Below are 27,050 nucleotides of genomic sequence, written 5' to 3'. Positions count from 1 at the left end.
TAGACAGACACGACCCAATATATATGTATGACACATCGATACACAGACACGACCCAATATGTATGTATGACACATCGATAAACAAAAACGACCCTATATATTTGTATGACACATTGATAGACAAAAACGACCCAATATATATGTATGACACATCGATAGACAAAAACGACCCAATATATATGTATGACACATCGATAGACAAACACGACCCAATATATATGTATGACACATTGATACACAGAATCGTCCCAATATATATGTATGACACATCGATAGACAAAAACGACCCAATATATATGTATGAAACATTGATAGACAAAAACGACCCAATATATATGTATGACACATTGATAGACAGAAACGACCCAATATATATGTATGACACATCGATAGACAGAAGTGACCCAACATAAATGTATGACATATTGATAGACAGAGACGACTCAATATATATGTATGACACATCGATAGACAGAAACGTCCCAATATATATGTATGACACATCGATAGACAGAAACTACCCAATATATATGTATTACACATCGATAGACAGAATCGACCAAACATAAATGTATGATACATCGATAGACAAAAACGACCAAATATATATGTATGAAACATCGATAGACAAAAACGACCCAATATATATGTATGACACATCGATAGACAAAAACGACCCAATATATATGTATGACACATTGATAGACAGAATCGTCCCAATATATATGTATGACACATCGATAGACAAAAACGACCCAATATATATGTATGAAACATCGATAGACAAAAACGACCCAATATATATGTATGACAAATCGATAGACAGAAACGACCAAATATATATGTATGACGCATTGATTGGCAGAAACAACCCAATATATATGTATGACGCATTGATAGACAGAAACGACCCAATATATATGTATGACACATCGATAATCAGAAATGACCCAATATATATATATATGTATGACACATCGATAGACAGAAGTGACCCAACATAAATGTATGACATATTGATAGACAGAAACGACCCAATATATATGTATGACACATCGATAGACAGAAGTGACCCAACATGAATTTATGACATATTGATAGACATACACGTCCCAATATATATGTATGAGACATCGATAGACAGAAACGACCCAATATATATGTATGACACATCGATAGACAGAATCGTCCCAATATATATGTATGATACATCGATAGACAGAATCGTCCCAATATATATATATATATGATACATCGATAGACAAAAACGACCCAAATATATATGTATGACATATTAATGTCACATTGATGGACAATAACGACGCTAGATAGTTGTACTACGCTAGATAGTTGTATCACTCATCGTTAGAAAGTCATAAAATTAAACAACGCAATATATGTTTATGACACATAAACATACGCTACTTATGCCCACATATATGTTTAACACATTAAAAAACATCAATCCAGTAGGGTACGGTTATTTCCTTTACACATTAACAGAAAAGGCACCGCTATGTATTCGGGCGGTCACATCTATATTATTTGTAAACGCTGTATTTTCGTATTTTCGTATCGCCAAACATCGTAGCAAAAGTTGTTGTCACTTGTGATGTCATATATGAGAAGTTACTGTTCTAGCAATGAGCGCGTAAAAATTAAACTTAGAATAGAAATAGTGTAAACCATGTATAATGTTAATTATTCAACAGCCCTTGTTATATTAACATATATCAACAACAAAATATAATTGTGACGTCAAGAACGAAACAAATAAATAAAGATTGTTTGCATGTTCATGTCAACATATACAAAAAACAACATATATATAATTGACCTTGTTATGTTATAACATCAGCAATAATCACAAAAGATTACTTACGTTACGTTAATAAAAAGTTTAATCAACGAATAATGATTTCGTAAAGCTATAATGTTCATATACGTAGAATTGACGTATCACGATCCAAATTAACGATGTTTATCAATATATTTGTCTAAAAGATACTTGTAAATTAATGACGGCATTTACCACGTATGGCTTTAAATTTCAGTGGTAAACCAACTCGCGTGTTTGCAGAAACCAATAAATTGTAAACGTCCAATCCTTGGACATACAACCAAAGACAAACAGAGAGAGCGAGAGATCAATATTCGTGTATTGGCAAATTAATTCATCACAAATACGATGAAAGTTTAAAACTCTTATTAAACATCGGCTTCCTCTTCGATGCTTCTGACGTCACTCGATTGTTGTGACGCAAGTCTATGAGGTAATATCTTTGGCATTGTACCTACGCTCACAATCGTGATACATCGACTATCTACGGACCTTTATGGATTAAATAGTCTGCTAATCCAGAGTGCGGACGCTGTTTATATGCGCCGCAGCGGTTACCTTCACTACACATTTGAGAGCTACGAAACCAACTCCGAGGTTCATGAATAAGACGAATCAAATTAGCTCATATCCTCGAGCCTCAAATAAAACCAAGAATTAAAACTGAATTAAAGAGAATATTTATTAGGCCTGAATGTGTGACACGATCGTTATAATCAAAGGGCAATAGAACTTGCAATCACAAATATACAAGACATTCCATACTACTGACCATAATTTCAAATCGAATCAATTTGATCAAATAAATTATTAAGCCCAATATGTTAACTAACTCAATCCCGCCAAAAAACCCGCCAAACAAATCAAAAGCAAAATAAAAGACAAAGTTCATGCAAGCAAATTAAATGACAGTACACTGCGAACAAAACACATTTATAAATTAATTCTCGCTTATATAACTGCTACACATCATCAGAAAACTGAAATATATATTAACTCATGTATGTCACAATGCAAAGTATTCCTCTTAACAATTGAGATTTGAACATCAATGAAGGTAGTAAAACCAAAAGTCAAGGGACCTAAACAGACAAGAATGACGTCAGTATATACCATCACCACATGTCTTTAACCTTTCAAAAAGTAATGATGCCTTCTTCTAAAGGATGAAAACACCAGAATGACATAATGATGCTGTCATCAAAAGTGCGAAGATCTGAAGGAATAACATAAATTATACTCCCTACAAGACGCTAGGAAACAGACAAACAACCTTAAAATTTGGCATTTATACGTCCACCGATATTCAAACCTTTAAGAAACTTTCATAATAACGTAGTTGTTATAACTAATAGCAATATCATTATATAAACAACTAGTACTTTACCTATACATCCTGACAAAGACTATTGTAAGTCATTCCTAACATAAAATTAGTAGTAGTGTCAATGTGATAACTATTGTTGCTACGTGTTGGCTTAAAAACATTATTCTACTTACAAAAAAGTCATCTATTTGAAAGTCAAAGACAGCAATTTCACAGATTAATGTCTACCTTTTAACAATTGTGAGACAGTCCGTAATTAAAAATTTTCTTAACAAACGAGTACCCTCTAAATTGAGATGTAACCCTCCATCCCGGACCGCAAAAACTGAACGATCAGGTCTTCCGAATTTGAAAAAATGCCTGTAACTATGTCAGAACTGGCACTGCCTCTAAGTGAATATTAACCTGTTTAACTTTATATTTGGTAAGGCTATAGTCTCAAGGACGTGGTAAAATGGACGAAAAAACAATATGTGTGTGAGGATGAATACGTCTGATTAAAGTTATCAAGTTGTAAAAACTAAAGATTTCATCAACCGAGTATGATTCACTCTGGTTTCTCGTGGTTATATCGTTCGTACCAACATGAATGATTGTGAACGGCTTGCTCACGAGTGGAGGTGCCCTCTCTACTTCTGGCTGATAAACGATGTTGATACCCGGGAATGGAATTATATTTGTGTGCAATATTCCACCAACATCTTTGGCGATGGAATCCGATATAATATTACATGTCACCACCCTAATAACATAAAACAACTTGATAAAACAATTTATTTAACAATCCTAAACATTTTTGATAAAAACTTTATCTGACCAATATAATTCCAAATATGACTTATATGCATCGGATTTTCAATCACAAAGAATTTGAATGTGCGAATTAGGAATATCCATACGATGTGCTAATGTTGTAAAACCCCGTCTAAAAGAATGTTCTGAAAACCTATCGGCATCTAAACCTTTTTAAGTAATGCATTCTCTTAATTTCTTTTGAATAAATAGTATGTAATGACCGAGCCGTTAGGTAAAGTAAAAAATACATGTCTGTAATGGTGTAACTTTAAAACCATTAACGCTGCCACGGGACATAACCTTTAATCTTTAAATCTCAGTAAAGGAGTAATTATCTCAATTTCTCCAAATTGAATAATCTTTGACCTGTTAAAATGTACTAAAATGTAATTTTTATGAAACTGAATACTTTCCGTGCTTAAAAAGTTCCCCGATTCAATATCAGAAGTGAGGAAGTTGGTACTTGATTTGACTTTCTGGCACATTCGAAAAATGCGAATCGAAATAAACACCAATATACAATATTTTCCTGGATGGAAAAATCTAAAGTGACAGATATACGTATAGGCTTCAGCACGTTTCACGGTCCAAGGATTTCATCTAGATAAAGCCCTTAATGATAAATTAAGTAAATAACCATTAATGTGATGTATATTATAACCTATATACAATTGCATTGTTTCCACCCCACTGACATAATTCTTTATACTATCATTTGACTAAAATGATATACTGAGAAATTGACAATATGGCTGTACGGTTGCAGTGGACGCCGGTACAAAACAAAGTGTAAAATATAAACAGAATAAAATTAAAGACTCCCACTGTATGCGCAAATTCTGGTTTATTCCATCAGCAAAAGCTGACTTTAGGGATTTTGTGAGGTCCCATCTCAATACTTCCAATTGTGACTCTGAAACAAATTAAACTACCAGTCAGCATAAATCAATCTTCAGAGACAGTTACATCCACCAGAGGAGAGATATGAGAGACCTGATAAGAAAACTCCATTCTATACATCAAATCCAAATCCCACCTTGATATGCAATCTGAAATACGATTGACATTGGAACTGAGGTGCTCAGCCTTGATCTGGAACTCATTTACAGCAGCAATGAAACATATTTCACGTTAAAATTGCTGTAAAAATACACTGTTTGCCTTCCCTGAATTAGAATTTACAAACTGCTTGACTATAACAAAAGATAACAACCCTTTTTCCTTTTAATTCCTGACTCTATATTCAAAGACACTACTTCTGTAAACATTTTCAAACAAGTTAAACTCAATTTCTGATCTAGAATAAACCCTGGAAAGGTACTGTGAAAAACTTTATTTCCACAAATACATCCACAACCAGTTTACAGCTATCAGAACTGAATACTGAATCCAATTGTTACCAGTCTCCACAATCTATCAAAGCTCTACCCTGAAATAGAGGCAAACATGTATGCCACCAATGCAGATCTTTCCTAACCTCAAGTGGAATCATAAAACAATTTTCAGTGTCAGCATAACATTCTTGCAACCAGTTAAGAATCCTGTTAACGAAAATCCGGCTAAATCTAACGCATGCCCCTACAAAATTTATTTTTCATAATATCTGCTGAATCTCCTTCAATGATATCCTATCTCTATCTAAGCAGGAAGTAACCAACAATTTGATCTCTTCAAGTCTCTCATTTGCGACCTCCATTGTCATAGTCTGACTATCGAACAAAACACCCAAGAAAACCATTACGTCTGAAGGTGTACAAGCTTTCTCTAAAGCCTCCTCGATACCACTTCTAACAAACAGTTCCTTCAACAACATGAAAGCAAAATTTGCCACTTCTTTCTTCTCAACCCCACATAAATCGTCAAGATAATTACACACACAAAACCCAAACTTAAACATTATAAATTCAAATGCATTGGTAAACCTTTGACAAATATGAGCTGATGATCCAAAACCCATGGCAAAACAGTATCAAAAAATATATTACGTTTCCAATGTGAAACCAACCAAATTATAACTGGAAAGGCAAATACTAATATGTCTATATGAACGCCTCAGATCCAGTTTAAACATCATACATCCGGTCCCTTAACCTAAATTAGAGCCACAAAATCATCAATCCTTGGAAAAATTAGATCTACCTTATTGTCCAAATAAGAATCTTTGGAAACAAAATCTTTGACGCCAGTGCCATCCTTTTGGGAAGGATAACCCTTCTCTCCTCAGAATTTTACTTGGGAACAGTGTTCACAGGTTAAATGGCCATTCCTTCTTCAAAAGGACATGACGCAAAAGGACCAATGATGGCTTCATGTGATGCCTCCTTTGGAAGTATTTTAACATATGCTCTGGAAAGGCAAGAGCTTCAGCATGATATTTTATACTGCATGACTTGTTAAACAAATCCTCTTTATTCTCTAAATTAATTTCAATTGGAAAACCAAACTTCAGTAAATCAAATACTAAAGTGTCACAATAACCACTGAGCATCCTATGCATAAATTCAGTATCTATCCGCTCATTCACTGGAATTCTAAATCCCTCAAAATTGAAGCTTTAACCTTGCGACTAACCTCAATTTTTTCCTGTAATGAATGCGATAACCTTCTTTTACAACAGAACAAACTTTCAGCTACTTTTATGACTACAAAGACAATTTTTAACCGAGGCTTTTCCAGCCGAAGAATTAACCATGTTTTTCTTACAAAATTCTGTCAAAAATATCCGCTACATTTGAATCTAACCTATCCTGTTGAACCCCTAAATTCCTAAAGAGTCACGAATTGGTATGAGGACAGGCACTCGAGCATTCGGGATGAGCGAAATCTTTCTTATCTGTCTGCCAACACGAAGCACAAATGTGTTTTGCAAAACGAGTTTGACCCTATTTTGCTGTCACAACATGGGATGAAATATGAGAGCATTTATTGCTCTGAAACTTACTGCAAAACCACACCTTGACCTCTTCATTATAACCAGTACTCACCTTTTCCTGGGGGAGGTCAAAAGTGGGTTTAGAGTGCAACTGTGCAGACTAATTTTTTAAATAACGCTCTTTGTGCCATGCCAAAATAGTTGATTCCACATATTGGAAATCGTCACCCCATTTACCACAACCTAACTCTATTTCTCTTGCAATTGCAGCAAATAAAGCTTTATGACAACAAAATCATATGAACTGCTCAGATACATACGTTTCTTTAACAATTGTAATCTAGCTTCCTTTTCTTTTTTCCCAGTTTTAGAAGACGAACTTATCTCTAACTCTCCCGCTATGAACATATTGAATGATATTTTATCAAATGAAATGTTCTTACTCACAAAGTCAAACCTCAGATTTCTTTGTTTATTCTTAACAGAGTCGGATGATGTAGATGTAATTCCAGATTTTGTTTATGTTTCTTATGTTTCTTTGCCCTTTAAACACGATCATGCACTTTCGAGCCTACAGACGCACTATAAGTATCACTACTTTCCTCTGATGAACTATCTGAATCAGGTGAGGAATCTGTGTCGGACGAATCGGTCATGACTAACCCAATTTTTGATAGTTCTTTCCTTGCCTTTTTTCTAAAGTCGGTCATTTGCCGCAAAGCGTTAATGTCTAACAAAGGCATACCTGTTTCCCTGAAGTTGTCATCTTTCCCTGACTAGCACCTGGAGTAGAGGGTGTCACTGAACCTACCAAATTAGCTGCCAACCTTGACTTCGTCTTCTGTGGAACTGACTCACTGACAATGCTCGTGCTCGTCACTGTTTTGCGCTTTACGCTCATGCACCTGTTTACGTAAGATATGATTTAACTCCGCGAACTGATCCATTAACATTTTCTTTTCCTCTTTTCCATTTTTCACAACACCACCCGAAATTGTGCCACTTTTACCCGGTGTCACCTCACTTTTTACCACATCAAATTTCGCCGGTGTCACTTGGGCTCCAGCGGGATCAGCTGTATCCAAACCGTCCTCTGTTTCGGGAGTTCCCGCATCTATCTCTGCGATGCCGCCGCTCAAAACCTTGGAAGCCATATTTTTATAGTTTATGTACTTCCTCGAAGATCTTTCTTTAGCTTGCATGTAGAGCTATCACAAAACACTTTAAATCTACCAAAACGTCGAGGTCTCCCACGGGGAAACTCCAAAATTTGAGTCCATATAAATTCAAAGACTAAACCACCAATCTAATAAATTCAACAATTTCCACAACTAAGACCGCCGAAATTTTACAAATTTTTTCTGATCAATAGTAGATCAATCGACTGTGACCAAAAACGCGCGAATCAGCTGTTTTAGTAACTAGCGTATAAATACATTACTACATGAGTGATAAAGCATGAAGGGACTAACTCTTGGCTGTAATCGATAATTAATAGATTGTATGGGAGAAAATGATTAAAAATGTTAACAGTTGTTTATTGATGTATGAGGATAATAATACCAAATCTGATATTGAATTGATCGGATCAAGTAAATTCGCAACTAACCATATTCGATTATTTTCATCGGGATTTAGGCAATTGATTTTAGACGGGATAGGTTTATTGAAGTCGTGTTTGGAAAAAATTATCACAACTAGAAATAAAACAGTTTGTTTCAATGTCTTATACTCACTATTAAAGGTCGGGAAACAAAACACAGGAAGCGTAATCAAATAGAGCATGTGTAGTGGAGAAAAAATATAATACGACACTATTTTATGCGATTCGCCACACAATAATTGTGTCATTTTAGACCTTTTCTTGAGGTATTTATTTACATGTGATATAGCAAATGCCAAAGTGTTTTTGATGTATCAAAGGTCATTGATAGCACAGGTGGTTAGCGCGTTGCTATGATATTAATTATTAAAATAAATTTTGACTGAAAAATAATCAAATTATATTGAAAAATCTACTCTTCTGAAAACAAAATCACTAAAAAATATATATAACAAGATATTCTACTCAAAATGACCCGACAACAGGGTGTATCGCTTTGAACAGCCATAACTTCATCAATTGTGCAGCGATTTCCAATAATTCGGTCTAATTCAACGCAGAAATAAATTTCCTTTCTGGAAACGTAAACTATTACAAGACATGTACATTTCCAGAAAAGAATTAATTGCTTTTACGCATTTAAAAATTGATTTAAACATTGTACATAGTGATTGTTTGAACATTTGTATTAATGTTTCACATTGCCTGCTTTTTTTCTAAATTATACATACTGCGGGTCCGCGTTGGTAATGTTGCTTGAATGGCGATCTTGGAGAAATGGTCTGTTGATATTTTAGACCATGCGGACAAATACCCACCCGGATACACATGGCAATACGGAATGACATTTTGTCTATAAGAATGCCTTAATATTGCCCTCTAAATCGCCACAACGCTTTGTGCTACAATCGGAGCATAACTCTTCGAATCTCTGCCGCCATAACTAGCCTGTGGTACGCTTCATATATTGCTGTACAACCGACAGCCGAATTTATTGACGTTACCACGAGATTTCATTGACTGTGTGTTTTGTAATTAAGAAAGCTTGCAAAATTAGTAAAAAGTTGATAAACCTGTTTTGTAAAAACGCACGTACGTACACTGTAAACAGTACCTGAAGGACCAACACATATATAAGCGTGTTTATAACTACAAAAAGCGTATCGTGAATAGGGACAAACGATGCCTTGGCGTCTGTTTCATTGCGATGGCCTACAATCGCAAACTGTATGAATGGACGAATGAAAATAGAATAAAATGTAAAATCATGTTTCCCTTTATGATGAAATTATTTGAATCGTCTAGCAGTCGACAGGTTGTCAGATAGCAAGTCGAAGCGTCTAGAAATACGCCGGACAATTTCTATTTATTATGATCTCCATAAAAGTACACTGACTTGGACAATGTTACGGATCTCCCAGCGTGTAAACTTATAACAGATGTTTAATTAAACATGTTTTCGTGTGCAAATCTAGTTAGATATATAAGACTCATTCTCAGTTACGACGGGCAATTAATGACGAAAAAAGAATGTGTACGTAAACAATTTATTGTAAGGTCCTCCATTCGTATTGTTTTACCTGAATTCTTCAATATGTAACAGGGAAATATAACCTTCCTGTATACTAGGTGAATTTCCTCCCTTTAAACTGATTAATTATACGTATTTTTATATAATTGTATGATGTCAACAATACTATACTGATTGTCTAACTTTGTAACTATTTGAAGTATATGTGTATAGTTGTAGTTAGATAACGTTTATATATGTTCTTATATGAACTTTATTTAATAATGTAAGTTTAGGTCGGCCTTCCCACCAGCTTGGGCAAGGTAATCACGTTGATCGTGATGCATAGTTCAATATACTCATAGTACAGATGTATATTTCAGGGTTACATACTCTGATATTTAGTATAGACCTAAGAGATAAAATAAATGAGTTAAAACGACCATTTGCATGTTATTGTTTATTACAACCTTCTTCAAAGTGAAAAGTAAAGGAACCCGGGCAAGAAACGATCCTATCACAAATAAATTTCTGTAAAACTGTTGCACTGGTTTGTACTGTTTGCTTTTAAAATTAGAATTGGAAATGATCGCTTTTGAAAAACAAGTTCTAACATTGATGGAGCGCTGTTAAATTTGCCTTTTTCGGTCTGTTACGAGTATGTCCTACTATATTATTGTGTATTAAGACATTGTCGTGTGTTTTTTATATTATAATTGTTAAATTGAAGTGGGATTCAACCAATACTTAAAAAACTGCAAACATTTCACCAATGTTTTAATTGCGAACGCAAACTTATCAAAACAGGTACGCGAACATACTGATATTTTTCGCAATATAGGGGTAACACACGGTAGGTCACATCTTGAATGTGACAGGGTACTCCAATTTCTGTATAAATCATTTATATATTTTTACGTCTGTAAATCGTATGTCAATTGTTGGAAGGGGTAAACCACAATAAATAAAGCCACTGAAACAGGTTGCAGTTCTGCGTAAACAAGAAATGTTATCGCACTTCCAATCCCAATAACTATAAGATCTGTCAATAAACGAATGGATCTCTGAAAAGACTTGATGATTCTTATAACATGCATACTATATGTGGTGTGAATGACAAAAGCGTACGAGAAACAAAGTATATAAATATGAGACTCAAAACAAAACATGTGATCACAGTTTGCATCCTGAAAAGCGTTATAATTACAATAGCAACAATAATTCAGTGAACGTTTCAGCTGTTAAAACTGACAGCATAATGATTGCTGCGAGTTTATTAAAACAATGAATATGAAGAGTGAAACACTCGTAGTCTTGTTAGGCAGTACACGCAGCAAATAACTATGTCTACAGCACATCGTTTGACAGAATTGAATGTAACCCTTTATGAGAAATATATATGGTTATCATATTTCCAACAAATATATTCAACACGTTACACGTTAATAGACTTTGATAACAAGGTTAGACTCGAATTCATATTATATTCTACGACAAATCTCTCTCTATTTTTACCCGTAATATGGCAACCAGTTTCAAAATCAGCTCTACGGGCGTATCTACCTTCATCGTAACTTCCGATTTCAGATGAGGCCAAACAATACTGACAATACTATGGGCTAATCTTAAATAATGATTCCTGAAGGTATCGGCATCCCCGATGCTTTGTATTACCGTGTTCAGCGTCTCTGTTCGGGTTTCCGCTATTAAATGGTCTCTCCATTGAGGCCATACCATGTCGTACATTTCATACATGGCATCCCGGTAACCCTTGTCATTCCAACACAGTATGTCTATCTCTTCTCGTTGAAAATGTGATGCCCGGATATGCATTGTAGTGTTAATTGTTCTGTTCGTTCGGATTAAGTTCTTAAATGGTACAAAGACCGTGGGAAAACGATATGTGTGCGTATGTTTACGTGCATGTATGTGTGTTGGTAGTGTTTTATAATTTTATGAGGGCTTTACATGCCTAAGGCTATGTGAGGACTCGGTGTGTGTTCTTGTACGTGCTTTTGTGCTAAGGGTGATTTGGGCCTAACCAAACTTACTTTGGGCCGCGAATTGAAATTTAACCCGATTCGCCGGAGTGAGAAGCGCAAACATCAAGCAATCTAATCGGATAGCCAAATTTCTTAAATTTATTTTAAACAATGAAAAGAAGCGGTCACATATAGTGTGTATTCCCCGCCACGGGTGTATTCCCATTGAAAAGATACAGTAAGAAATTTATCTTACATTAACAACAGCTTTGTTGCAGATAAAACAGCAGCTTCCTTCAGGATGGAATAGTATTTATTGAGTATGTAACCATAGCAATCACAATTTTGATTTGAAAAAAAAATCCCATATGACCATCTATGCACACACACACCATTTTTAGGTAGAGCTTATGATCCAGATGATTTTTTTATTTTTTCTGTAACCATAACAAATACATTTTTCTCCGGTAAAAATCTGATATTACGTGGATTCTCTCCACATAGCGAGTTGCATAAACCTAGCGTAAGTACTTATGAGTTGTCAGTTGATCCACATTATAGTTTTCATTTCATAGTTGGCCTAAAATTTCAAAAAATCTGACATCTGATGGCATTTCTTAGTCATGGCTATCTTTTATGTAATAATGATTTTAAATATATTAACAATTCTGGAGATGTCATCCTCTGGGATGCTTGACGAGCCTGTAATAAGGTCAAAAGGTCAATGCGTGCATTTTGCTTTAAAAGTTGAAGTTACATTTCCAAAATTGTGAATTATCAGATACTATTACTGAGTTTACTCCCTAACTGACTTATATTTGATACTTGAAGAGTTTTCTCATTTTTATTTACTTTTTTGGGCTTTTCATAGGTAGTTCAAAGGTCATCAAGTGCACTTTTATAACCCGTGTAGAACGTAAATAGCAGTGTATGTTGAAACCAGCCAAAGATCTGTGTATTATATATTTGTAAGTAAGTTTTCAACGAGAGATGGGTACTTTGATGATGATAAGAGTATTTCTCTGTTGTATCTTAAGTGAATGTTCCAAATTTTGTAAATTACGTAACCCCGACTTTCACATATATGGCTTTAGTAAAACCTTGTGAACACTCTAGAGCCAGATTTATTTTCCGTTCTTCATGAAACTTGGTCAGAAGATTTTACCTAATAATATATTGGATGAGTTCGAAAATGGTTCCAGTTGGTTGAAAATCATGGCCGCCAAGGGGCGGGGCATTTTTTCTAATAAAGCTATTGTAAAACATTTACCACTCTAGAGGCCACATTTATTGTCCGATCATCATGAAACTTGGTCAGAAGATTTGACACAATAATATCTTGGACAAGTTCAAAAATGGTTCCGGTTGCTTGAGTAACATGGCCACCAGGGGCAGTGCATTTTCCTTATATGGCTATATATGGCTTTAGTAAAACTCTAGAGGCCACACTTTTTCCGATCTTCATGAAACTTGGTCAGAAGACTCATCCTTATTATATATTGGACGAGTTTGAAAATGGTTTGGGTTGGTTTAAAAACAGGTACACCAGGGGGCGGGTTATTTTTCGTTATGTGGCTATAGTAAAACCTTGTTAACACTTTAGAGGCCACATTTATTATCCGACCATCATGGAACTTGGAAAATATTTACCGTTGGTTGAAAAACATGGGCACCAGTGGGCGATGCATTTTTCCTTTTATGTCTGTACGGCTATAGTATTGTTAGAATATGTGTTTCGATGATATTTTGAATGTGTACGAAAATGTAACCAGTCTGTTGAAAAACGCAGCCATGGTGTTCACTATTCATGAAAGTTGGTTAGAACATTTGTTCTAATGACATCTTGGGCTGCACAGAACAGGTTAGTTCCTTTGATTCTCATTTGAGCGACTTTGGGCCTTTCATGCCCTCTTGTATTGATAAATGTACACAATTGATCTAAAAAGCTTCAGTAAAAACGAGAATTAAATTAAAGAAAGAAAAAAGTAACCCTCAACTGGGCTCGAACCACTGACCCCTGGAGTAAAATTGTAACGCTTAGACCACTCGACCATCCGTGCTCATACAATTAGTGATGTATTTTATACTTTTTATAAGCAATCCTCGTAGAGTCACACAATATAACGAAAACAACAGAACTTTACAAATTATTCAATCGTTTCGAGATTTAACGCTTTATTATATTCAGGTTTTTTTAATCGACAAAAGATGCATATATTGGATATGTTAGAGCATGGTCAATGTTCAGTTCTACTGTTTCCTCACAAATATCATAACTACAAAGAACGTTTGCGAATCTAAAACATTTTTTTTCAAATTTAGTTTATTTACCAAAACGTAAAAATGTCCTTTTATTAGGTAACACAACGATAATCAAACTGTTTTAATGAAAACAAACAAGCTCTGTCTCTTGGTAACTTAGATTTTTATTATACAAATTATATACTTACGTATTCATTTATATCCGGAGAAACGTACAACCAGTAAACCTTTAGCATTCAATAGAGACGCTGGCATTTACAAAATATAACAGACAATTAATAAAATTATTAAAATATTTTATCATAAAAACCAAATAGCTGTCTGTGTGAGAAACGCTTAGCAAACTGCGCAGAAAGGGAACACGTAATGTATGTTGTTTGTTGGAGAATTACTCGCAATATTGCCGACGTGTTTGTTTATAAACGCAATCACTTTCATGTGAACATACACATTTAGTTCACATGATATCCAGCCCATATAGTGTAACAGATCTTTAATCAAAGCGATTAAACACTGAAGCTGTTCGCTATTATGCATTTTAATACCGCACTTTGGTGCAAATCCAACTTCGCCTTCAAAACGAAAGTGCGTTGAATTGATACATATATTATAATGAAACGAAACGCAATTGTGTTTTCCTATTATTAGCACTTCGTCAGTTCCACCATGATTATCATAGTCGTCGTCAGTATCATCTTCGTAGTTGTCATAACTCAACATCATCATCATCTTAATCACCATCATCATTATTACAATCATCACCAATTAATTATCCTCATATCCTGACCGTTGTAATGAACATCAGAATACCGGAAATCAGATGCATTTTTCTCATCACTTGATTATCAATATCAATATTATTAATGTTGCAATCGTCGATGAATATCCATTCGTTTTTATGTGAACTATCAAGAATGCTCTGGTTAATGAAATTTTGCTTGGAAACGTTTGATTAAAACTTAACTAATCTCATTAGGGTGATGTAAACATTGTGTATAATATGCATGATAATGGTGATAATATAATAATACAATGATAACGGTTTAGATTTTAAATGAGGTTACAATCTTAATTACAGATAATGGCAGTGATGGTAGTATGGTGTTGTTGGTGATGATAAAGAACGCAAAAATGGGTTGATGTTTATGTTGTTGCTGATAATAATTGCGATGTTTTCTTCGAACTCAGATAATGTAAAGTTCAAATGCAGCTGTGTAATATTTCAAAATGTAAAGGTGACGTTAACTTATTTTCCGTTAATAGTTGTGCAAATCTTTGTGTAAACAAAACTAGTGATGTAATATTAAATGATAACAAACACGTATATGTTAACAACTAACTGCACTGTTTATGTTTTGAATAGATAGACATCTCGCGAATAAACATTGAGCATACATGTATATACTTTATGTTAATGAACGTCTTTGAATCGTACACGTAAGATAAATAACGTTTTAATTTTTGTCATATCAATTATTAGATAAATTGATAAATTTAATTAAGATTCCAGTCTTTGCGATTGTTCAAAATACGTGTAGAATTGCTTATTGACATACTGGAATGCTTTAATGTTTTTTTAGATCACTGCGGTTTATATGAACGCAATTAAATGAATAAGCGGCGTCAAAGTCCATGCTTTTCCGTTGTTGAACCTTGCATCGAATAAACTATGAGATCAAGAGTTTATGAAAATGTCGTTGTACATGCTGAACACTTCAATAGTAGATGCAACAGTTTTACGCGTAAAAGGCATTAATAAACAATGCTGTTTTACTCATAAATAACTGCCTTTGACCTGTGACAAATGAAAAAGTAGTTGTAAACACAGGCAGCAGTATCAAAAAAAATAAAATAAAAAAAATTGCCCCCCCCCCCGGACCGGACCATACCCTCCCCCCCCCGAGCTTACCCCAGGGGTTCCAGATTGTTAAATGTACACCTCTTGTGTATGGTTTGACTTTCCAACAACGAATATTGACAAAAAATAACAGTTTAAAAAAATACCCCTCTTATAGGTAGTATATATACACAAGGTATGAAACGCACTATATGCCTATTGCTGAAAGATTGTGGAACAAGAGACGTGACCGTTTTCATCGAAAACACACATGTTTCCATGCACTTGCCGGACAAAGGCAACTGGATTCAATGAATTACATTAAAAGCTGCGTAATTACACACCTTACCGATCATCTCTTCGGCAAATAACCTTAATATTCAATTAAATTCAACTTTCTCGCTATATGTCTGTGTTTTGCTGTCATATTTTGTCGATTGAATGCTCGGTTCTTAAACGGCATATCATGGCCAACACAATGAGAACAACCAACCAGATGACGCGTTATAAAATTAAAATGGTGTACATGTGTAGATGAAACACCGAGTGACATATAGCGAGAAAGTCGAATTAAATTGAATATTAAAGTTATTAGCCGAGCAGGAGATCGGTTAGTAGTGTTATCTCGTTGCTTTTAATGTCTTTTAACGAATCCAGTTGCATTTTGACGGAAAACTCCATGGGAACATGTGTGTTTTCGATGAAAAAGGTCACGTCCAGTGTTCCACAATCTTTCAGCAATAGGCATATAGTGCGTTTCATACCTTGTGTATATATAATACCTATACGAGGGTTATTTTTTTAAACTATGTATTTTTGTCAATATTCGTTGTTGAAAAGTCAAACCATACACAATAGGTGTACATTTTACAATCTGGAACCCCTGGGATAAGCTCGGGGGAGGGGGGGGGGTATGGTCCGGAGGGGGGGGGGGCATTTTTTTTTTTATGATACTGCTGCCTGTGGTTGTAAATTGAGTTTAAACATATTTTTCATTGTTGTTCACGTCGTTTACATGAATCTCTCGTCGTTAACATGAATCATAATATGTTATTTAATATGGATTTATACAACAGCAGTGTGATAAGTAAATAATTCCGCTAGTTCGCTTTCACGATTTAATTCGTAATGCGGATCATATACTTGTGTGTATCGTGTCCCGACTAGGTTTATTTGCATCGAACAGTGCATTGTTTGAAACACACATTAGTAACTGGAAACACCGAAGTCGAACTCGTGATGTTTTGTTACACACGCATCACTTGAATAAATATTAAGTACCACTTAAGCAATCGTTGGGAATAGGACGTCACATAACTTTCATTTTTTGCAATGATTCAAGTTTTGCTCTTTTTTCAATACAACAATATTATAAACCAAGAAAAATCGTTCAGTATAAATAAATGACTCGCCCGATACATAAATTATATACTAGAGTTCAAATACTTCTAAACATTTTGTCAGTCACGAGTATTACGTATTCTGAATTATAACGCAGCGAGCAGTCGTTAACAGTTGTTGCAATATAGTTGTATGACACGTGGATAGATAACATTGATAGATAGAAACAACGCAATTTGGTAGTTTGAAACATAGATAGACAGAAACGACGCAATTTAGTTGCATGGCACATTGATAGGCAGAAACGACGCAATTTAGTTGTATGACGCATTGATAGGTAGAAAAGAAGCAATTTAGTTGTATGGCACATTGCTAGACAAAACGACGCAATTTAGTTGTATGACACATTGATAGACGGAAACCACGCAATTTAGTTGTATGACACATTGATAGACAGAAACGACGCAATTTAGTTGAATGACGCATTGATAGACAGAAACGACGCAATTTAGTGGTATGACACATTTATAGACAGAAACGACGCAATTGAGTGGTATGACACATTGATAGACAGAAAAGACGCAATTTAGTTTTATGGAACATTGCTAGACAAAATTACGCAATTTGGTTGTATGACTCATTGATATACAGAAACGACGCTTTTTTTGACACAATTTAACTGAACTTCACATCGATAGACCATATTCACGCAATATATTTGTATGGCACATCGATAGACGTAATGGCGCTAGATATTTGTAAGATAATCAATAGAGAGGAACATCAATTTGTTTGACACATTTATATATTTGTAACGTAACAAATACTTGGGGCATTATTGAATAAATATAATAATCGAAATTAGCATCAAAGCAATAACTTAAATTTCATACAATCTTCAAAAGGCAGTCACGCCTAGACCACCAGTTCCTTGCCTCGGGTATAAAACGTCAAACATCGGTCAATTTCGTATGTTAGTTGTCCGTTGCAAACGTTATATTTACATTGCAATTGTAAGACAATTGCCTTTGCACACGGACCGTCAGAATTTTCACACGTTACAATCAACTGTTTTATCGTTTATATATGTATTTTTTTACTTTAGTAACTACACAGTATCACGCACAAAGCCGGAGAAAGAAGGCACACAATTTGTTTTGCGGCGGGGAGGCCCTCGACCGTTATGCCACCGCATGTGTGTTGTAGTCCAGAATATTGTACGGACAGTGGAAAACGTTTGTGTAACAATTTAATCAACAAAAATAAATCACTATAAAAAAGAAATGGACTTGTCCACGTTTATTATTGACTTCAATGACCACATGACATATTAAACAACGCAATATAATTGTTTGACACATGGACAGAAGTAAACTACTTAATAGTGACTGTATGACACATCCACAGAAGGCAAGACCAAACAAAAAATGACACATCAATAGACGCTACAAATCCAAACAAATGTTTGACACATTTACTAACGTCAATGACGTATTGTACGCGTATTTGTTTGACACATAAACAGAAAAGACACTGATATGTATTCAGGTGGAAACACCTACATACTTACTAACGCTGCCTGTTTGTAAAGTAGTATCGTCAATATCATACGTAGCACAAGTTAAATTTGAGAGCTCGAAACTAACCCGAGGTTCATGATGTAGGCAAATCAAATTTTTAAACAGTTGTTTATTGATTTGTGAGGATAATAATAACAATCTGATATTGAAATGATTGGATTAAATAAACTAACCATATTCAATTATGTGCATTGGGATTTAGTCAAAACATTTAGACGGGATATGTATATTGAAGTCGTGTTTGTAAAAAGATATCACAACAAGTAGTAAACCAGTTTTCTCAATGTCTTATACCCACTAAGGTCGGGAAACATAAAACAGGAAGCGTAAACAAATGGAGCATATGTAGCGGAGAAAAAACATATCATGCCAGAATTGTTAGTGCGATCCTCCACATAATAATGTCATTTGAAGACCTTTTCTTGAGGTATTTATGTACATGCGATATAGCACATGCCGACGTGTTTTTGATGACATCAAAACAGATCATTGATAGGATCGCGAACATAAATATGACGCGTGACGAAAATTTTCAAAATGCATCCATATGTCTATTGTTATGTCAAAAAGTTCATATGTATGAAGCGGTCAACGCCCGTATTATTTTTGTTATTATGCTTGAGTTGTCAGGCAGCTTCTACTTTAATGTTCAAATACGTAGACAAGCATATGCATTTGAGATGACAACTTTTTTGAAATCTGGTTGATACGCATTTAAAATTTGATTTAGATATTGCACAGAGTGATTGTCTGAACATAGTTACGAGCAAAAAATGAACTGTAAGGTGATGTTTGCATTTTAATTCATGTTTCACATTGCCAGGTAATGACGTTGCTTGAATGGCGATCCTGGACGAACGCCCTTTTGATATTTTATAACATGCGGACAAATACCCACCCGGAAGCACATGACAATACGGAATGACATTTTGTCTTAAAGAATGCAATAATATTCTCTTCTAAATCGCCGCAACGCTTCGTGCTATAATCCGAGCATAGCTCTTCGAATCCCTGCCGCCATAACTGGCAATATGATACGATTTATATATTGCTGTCCAACCGACATACGAATTTATTGACGTTACCACGAGATTTCATTGACTGTGTGTTTAGTAATTAAGAAAGCTTGCAAAGTAATAAGTTGATAGACCTGTTTTGTAAAAACGCATTTACGTACACTCTAAACGGTGCTTGAACGTCCAACACATAAATAAGAGTGTTTATAACTACAAAAAAACGTATCGTGAATACAAACGGTGCCTTGGCGTCTGTTTCATTACGATGGCCAACAGTCGCAAACTGCAGAACCAATGAAAATAATACATAATATAAAATCATATTTCCCTTTATTATGAACTTATGTGAATGGTCTGGAAGTCGACAGGTAGTCAGATAGCAAGTCAAAGTGTCTAGAAATACGCCGGACAGTGTCTATTTATTATGATCTCCATACAAGTACATTGTCTTGGACAATGTTACGGATCTTACAGCGTGTAGACTTATAACATATGTTGGATAAAACATGTTTTCGTGTTCAAATCTGGTTAGATATATAAGACTCATTCCCAGTAACGACGGCAATTAATGACGAAAAAAGAATGTGCACGTCGGTATTAACGTGATTTGTTATATGAAAATGTAAACAATTTATTGTAAGGTCATCCATTCATATTTTGTTTACCTGAATTTTTCAATATGTTACAGGGTGATATTACCTCCCGTATTCTAGGTGAATTTCTTCCCTTTAAATTGTTCTTTGACCGATTAATTATAATTATTTATATATTTGTATGATGTCAACAATACTATACTTATTGTCTAATTTTGTAAATACTTGAAGTATATAGTTGTAGTTAAATAACGTTTATGTATATTCTTATATACATTTGTTTTATAATGTGAGTGTAGGTCGGCCTTCTCATCAGCGTGGGCAAGGTATCACGTTGATTCTGATGACTAGTTCAATATACTCATAGTACAGATATATATTTCAGGGTAACATACTGTGATATTAAGTATAGAGGTAAGAGATACAATAAATAAGTGTAAACGACCATTTGGATGTTATTGTTTATTACAACCTTCTTCAAAGTAAATAGTAACGCAACTCGAGCACGAAACGATCCTATCACAAATACATTTCTGTAAAACGGTTGCACTTGTTTGTACTGTTTGCCTTTAAAATTAGAAACGGAAATGACCGCTTTTGAAAAACAAGTTCCAACATTGATGGAGCACTGTTAATTTTCCTTTTTTTGGTATGTTACGAGTTTATCCTACTACACTGTTAAATTAACTTTTTATCAAGACATTTTCGGGTGTTTTTTATATTATAATTGTTAAATTTAAGTGGGATTCAATCAATACTTAACAACCTGTAAACATTTCACAAAGGTTTTATTTGCGAACGCAAACTCATCAAAACAGATACACGAACATACTGATATTTTTCGCAATATAGGGGTAACACACGGTATGGCACATCTTGCATGTAGCAGTATACTCCAAATTCTGTATAAATCATTTATATATTTTTACGTCTGTATGTCATATGTAAATTGTTGGAAGGAGCAACCCGCAACAAATAAAGCCACTGAAATAGGTTGCAGTTCTGCTTAAACAAGGAATGTTATTGCACTTCCAACCACAATAACTATAAGATCTGTCAATAATCGAATGGATCTCTGAAAAGAATTGATGAATCTTTGGCATAAACATGCATAATATATGTGTTGTGAATGACAAAAGCGTGCGAGAAACAAAGTATATAAATATGAGATTCAAAACAAAACATGTGATCACAGATTGCATCCTGAAAAGCGTTATAATTACTATAGCAACAATAATTCAGTGTAAATTTCAGCTGTTAAAAATGTCAGCATTATGATTGCTGCAAGTTTATTGAAACAATAAATATAAAGAGTGAAACACTCGTAGTGTTATGCATGTTAGGCACACGTAAAATAACTATGTCTACAGCACATCGTTTGACAGTATTGAATGTAACCCTTTATGAGAAATATATATGGTTATCATATTTCCAACAAATATGTTCAACACGTTAATAAACTTTGATAAAAAGGTAAGCATCGAATTTATATTATATTCTACGACAAATCTCTCTCTATTTTTACCCGTAAAATGGCAAACAGTTCCATAATCAGATCTTCGGCTGTATCTTCCTTGACTTTAACTTCCGATTTCAGATGAGGCCATACAATACTGAGATTACTGTGGGAGAATCTCAAATAATGATCCCTGAAGGTACCGGCGTCCCCGATGCTTTGTATTACCGTGTTCAGCGTCTCTGTTCGATTTTCCGCTATTAAATAGTCTCTCCATTGCGGCCATACCATGTCGTACATTTCATACCTGGCTTCCCGGTATAACTTGTCATTCCAACACAGTACATCTATCTCTTCCCGTTGAAGATTTGATGCCCGGTACGACGCGTGTATGTACTGGCGCGTCAACTCAAGGCGCTCAAGTTTGTCCCTACGCTTTCCCGTTTGTTCAAGTTCGTCGGGAGGGACAATATCCACAGCCTTTCGTAGTTTCGGTAACCGATAAATTATCCGTCCATCTTCAGTGATAAGTTCTTCTAATTTACTGATTAATCCAGACCTTTCGTTTTCAGTAGTGCGTCCAATCAAAAGGTCCCTACCATGTATCATGTAGTACGGAAGATTATTATTGACAAGTGCAGTCTTGAGGAATTTCAGAGCAATTTGTAAGACGTGCATTAGGTTCTGCTCACGGAATATCTCCTGATGGTGCGACTCTACAGTCCAGAATGCCACATTCTTCATGATAAAAGACGATATATCGCTGCAGATTGGATGAAATACCTCTTTGTTAATACTTTTTAATAGAATGTATAGTTTATACTGACACTCGTTTAAATGTTCAATTAGCTTCAATTCCGCATAAATAAAGCAAATGCGCCACTCCATGTCTCGATTACTTGAACCTTTACAACCAACAGGTACTAGCTGCGCATCTAGATTTAAGACGTCATTTATGACGTCAGCACTTGGCCAACCAAAGGGTCTCTCCCGCTTAGCCCAGTCGGCTAAAACCTCTTTTTGGACAACGCAAAGAAATGCGTTCACGTCATCCCTGCGATATACCCCACGGGTCGAAGGGACGGAAGGTCCCGTCCTAGTTCCCTTGTTCCATCCACCCACTGAATCAAAAGAAACGGTTCGCTCAAATTCTTTCGTAAACAAATCACTAGAAATGAAATTCTCACCATTTTGGTTTGTGATTAGCGACGCTTCAATGATTTTCGGCAACTTATCACCTCTTGTTAACAACTTCAGTGTGTAATGTCCTGGGTGGCATGCTTCCCCTAACATGCAAAACGCTGTTGTGTCATTTGATATCATATTTGTGAAATTTTCAAATTGACAAACAATATTTTGATATATCTTCATGTAGTCGTAGTCGCTTTCAAAACACGACGCTAAGCCTTCAGCCTTGCTGCCGGCTGTTACTTGCACAATTTCGTCCTCTCGTGCATTGTTAATCATCGCGTCTACTCCATGGAACACTCTCCGCCTTTCTGCGATGATATCATGGCTGTATCCAACATAGTCCAAGAGTTTGAACAAGTGACGTGATGGATCATCGCTATGGTTTCCTGAGCACTCCACTACGGTTTTGTTCGCCTTATCTGTGGAAACATTTCTAGAAAAGCCTGTTGCTTTCAATTGATGAATCGCCATGATACTCCCAACTTCAGTTTCGCACTTTGCACATTACGAGTAGATATTCTTGCAGATTCCTTGGTGGGTCCAAGGTTTTTAGCAATGTTTTAGTTGCCATGGCTAGACTTCCTGAAACGATGAGTAAATACGGTTTGATTGGTATATACCAGTAACCGTGTTTATGTTATCTTTTGATATGTGTTGTAGTGTTAATTGTTCTGTTCTGTTCTGATTAAGATCATAAATGGTAGACAAACCGTGGAAAAGCGCCTTTTGTGTGTATGTGTTCGTGCGTGTGTGTGTGCGTGTTTTATTAATTTATCCGTAGAATACCGTTAGGGCCATCGTGGTTACACATAAAATTACAGAGGGCCACACGGCGATAGTGCGATAGTACGATGGCGACAATGCGATAGTACGAAGGCGACAATGTGATAGTACGATGGCGACAATGCGATAGTACGATGGCGACAATGCGACAACGCGATAGTAAGATGACGACAATGCGACAATGCGACAAAACGATGGCGACAGTGCGATAGTACGATGGCGACAATGCGATAGTCATATCGTACTTTCGCCACCGTATCATCGCATTGTCGCCATCGTACTATCGCGTTATCGTACTGTCGTCATCGTATTATCGCATTGTCGCCATCGTACTATCGCACTGTCGCCATCGTATTGTCGCACTGTCGTTATCGTATTACCGCTTTGTCGCAATCGTACTATCGCGTTATCGTACTGTCGTCATCGTATTATCGCATTGTCGCCATCGTACTATCGCACTGTCGCCATCGTATTGTCGCACTGTTCTCATCGTACTATCGCATTGTTGCCATCGTACTATCGCACTATCGCATTGTCACCCTCTGGATTTTAATGTTTAACCACGATGGCCCTAACGGTATTCCGTAGTATTCCGTTATTGTATACAACGCTTTTTATAAACTGTATTTCGCGTTTCAAGTATAATTCGAATAAGTCATTTTATGAAAACAAATATGTTGACTATTCATATAATTTGCATTAAAATAAATTGATTAAATAATTTTTTTACCGAAGCAACGCTTTAAAAGCATGCGGGGTACTTTTAGAACAGCACACATGAACCATACTGGAATAATAAACCGTTTATAATTTATAATCTTATCTAAATAACGTATGTAAGGAAACAAAATCATGCCTATAGATCTAATAGTATTATTCAATAACGTCTGAGACAAGTTGCTTTTCTATAAGTGTGACCTGTATTCGCAATCACTAAATACTTATCATTTAATGTCACCAATCAAGATTTAATAGCTGACGGTACGATAAGCTTTCTGTTAAAACAAACACAAAGTAGCTTATTGTCTTGATAATTATGATTTTGATAATACAAGTTTATACACTTACGTATTCATTTATATCCGGAGCTAAATGAAAAACCAGTTAAACCTTAAGCACTCAGTAGGGACGCTGGCATTTATAAAATATAACACAACTCTATCTATATATCAGAAAAACCCATTAGATGTATGTAAGAGTAATGTGAATCACAATTATAACTGCGCAGAAAGGAACATACGTAATTTCCGTAGTTGTTTTTTGAGATTGTATCGCAATAAAGTCACGTGTTTGTTTATAAACATAGTGGGTGTTAAACGCAATCACTGGTATGTTCACAGACACGTTTTAAGTACAAATTTTATAAAGTCACAATAGTGTTACAAGTCTTAAATAATCAAAGCACTGAAGACACTGCATTTGCTCGCGATTTTGTAAACCGATGTCATTGTAGTACCGCAGTTTGGTGCAACCCACCTTTGGTCTTCAAAATCAACGTGTGGTGAAGCAGTAGTTAAACAAATCGCACTTTGATTGTGGCTTATTTCTCATTTCGTCAGTTCCATCATCATTATCATAGTCGTTGTCATCATCATATTCGTCGTTGTGATAATTCAACATCATCGTCATCGTAATAATCACCATCATCATTACTACAATCATCATTCCATTGACCATCTTCATTTCCTCAACGTCATAATCAACATCAGCACAATCAGAAGCAATTTTCTCATCACATGATTATAACTATTGCAATCATCGGTCAATACCCATTCGTTTTGATATAGAGAATAACAAGTTACTGCCTGATATTTGTGTAATATATCAGTCGAGGCTTAGAATGAAAGTAATGGCGAGGCTTGCCAAGCCGTTATTTTATTCGTGCAGAGCCTGATATATTACAAAACGATCGTGCAGTAAACTGTTTTTCTGATTATTATACCTCTACGTCCCACATTTTATAACAAATTGTGAAAAATAATCACTACGACGCTGCATTTATTGCGGTAATGTATATGATTGTTGTCGTTTAATGTGTTAATAATGATGTCATGAGTACATGCGCTTAATATTTGTAAAATATGTTGTTTTTGCTGTTTATGTTGCTTTTTGTGTACACAATATACAACATCTTGGTATCAAATTGTTTGTTTTTTTGAATCTGATTCTATTTTATGGAATGAGTGATGTATTGGACGTCATCATTGATGACGTTCAATCGAACGAATGATAAAGGGGGCTAAGTTTCATTAAGTTGGTGCATATAGTCGCGATTTGGGCGCCTTGAAAACGGGTCGGTTAATTTTGCTGAAATTTGACATGTATATGGACAAGAATGCGATCTACCTGTTGGCGTAGGCGTTATACCTGGGAAAAATCTAGTTTTTGATGAAATCACGAAAAAATTTCGCAAGTTTTACATAACCGGATTTACAAAATGCGTTATGTGGATATACCGATACCCTACCGAAATATCCGAAATCAAACTTTCATAAAAACAATGTTTCATTAGTTATTTCAGTGTATTTCGCAACAAATCCATATTAAAATACGCAGTTTTTCGATAAATAATCAATATTAATGGGGATTTCGTGGGATCTCGGGGATTCCTGGGGATTTTGGTAATTGCGGGAATGTCGGTATTTTTTCACACACGTCAAAATGGCCGACTTCGACAGAAAGAACGCTTAAAAGTATTTACAAAATAACATCATCACAAACGATGTAAAGTGAACGCTACTTATCCGTTTTGTAGATAAGTATACGATCAATTGGAAAACACTAGCATTTGACATAAAAAAAACGCCAGTGGATATGGAAATCTTCATCGTTGGAAATAGCAGACGGCGTCGACCAATGGCTGTCAATACAAGTTCGAAAAGAACGCGAGAAAGTATTAACAAAATAACATAGATGATGTAAAGTGAACGCTAATTCGCTGTTTTGTAGATAAGTATACGATCTATTGAAAAACCATAACATTTGACACAAAAACACCCGTGGATATGGAAATCTTCAGCGTAACGAAATAGCAGACATCGCACGGCGTCTCATCTGGGTCT

The 27,050-nt window shown here is 35.4% G+C and overlaps 2 protein-coding genes across 6 annotated transcripts in view; both read right to left on the bottom strand.

The window, feature by feature from the left end:
* The window catches only part of LOC127854300 (solute carrier family 35 member F2-like), a 154,737-nt gene that overhangs the window by 85,521 nt on the left and 42,166 nt on the right, over positions 1 to 27,050 (bottom strand). The gene's annotated exons all lie outside the window — the stretch shown is intronic.
* Positions 21,330 to 27,050, bottom strand: part of LOC127854298 (uncharacterized) — a 170,517-nt gene continuing 164,796 nt past the window's right edge. For 3 of the 5 annotated variants that reach the window (XM_052389382.1, XM_052389384.1, XM_052389387.1), the window contains one exon: positions 21,330 to 22,573. In XM_052389382.1, the coding sequence (XP_052245342.1) occupies positions 22,057 to 22,573 (517 nt within the window). In that variant the 3' untranslated portion in view covers positions 21,330 to 22,056. Of the gene's footprint in view, positions 23,788 to 25,056; positions 25,240 to 27,050 lie in introns of those variants that run through there. The other 2 variants (XM_052389380.1, XM_052389381.1) reach the window with 2 other exon arrangements.

Source organism: Dreissena polymorpha, chromosome 12 (assembly GCF_020536995.1).
Source record: "Dreissena polymorpha isolate Duluth1 chromosome 12, UMN_Dpol_1.0, whole genome shotgun sequence".
In the NCBI taxonomy this organism is placed as follows: domain Eukaryota; kingdom Metazoa; phylum Mollusca; class Bivalvia; order Myida; family Dreissenidae; genus Dreissena; species Dreissena polymorpha.
The sequence above is the reverse complement of the archived record's forward strand: the minus strand, read 5'-3'. Positions and strand labels throughout refer to the sequence as shown.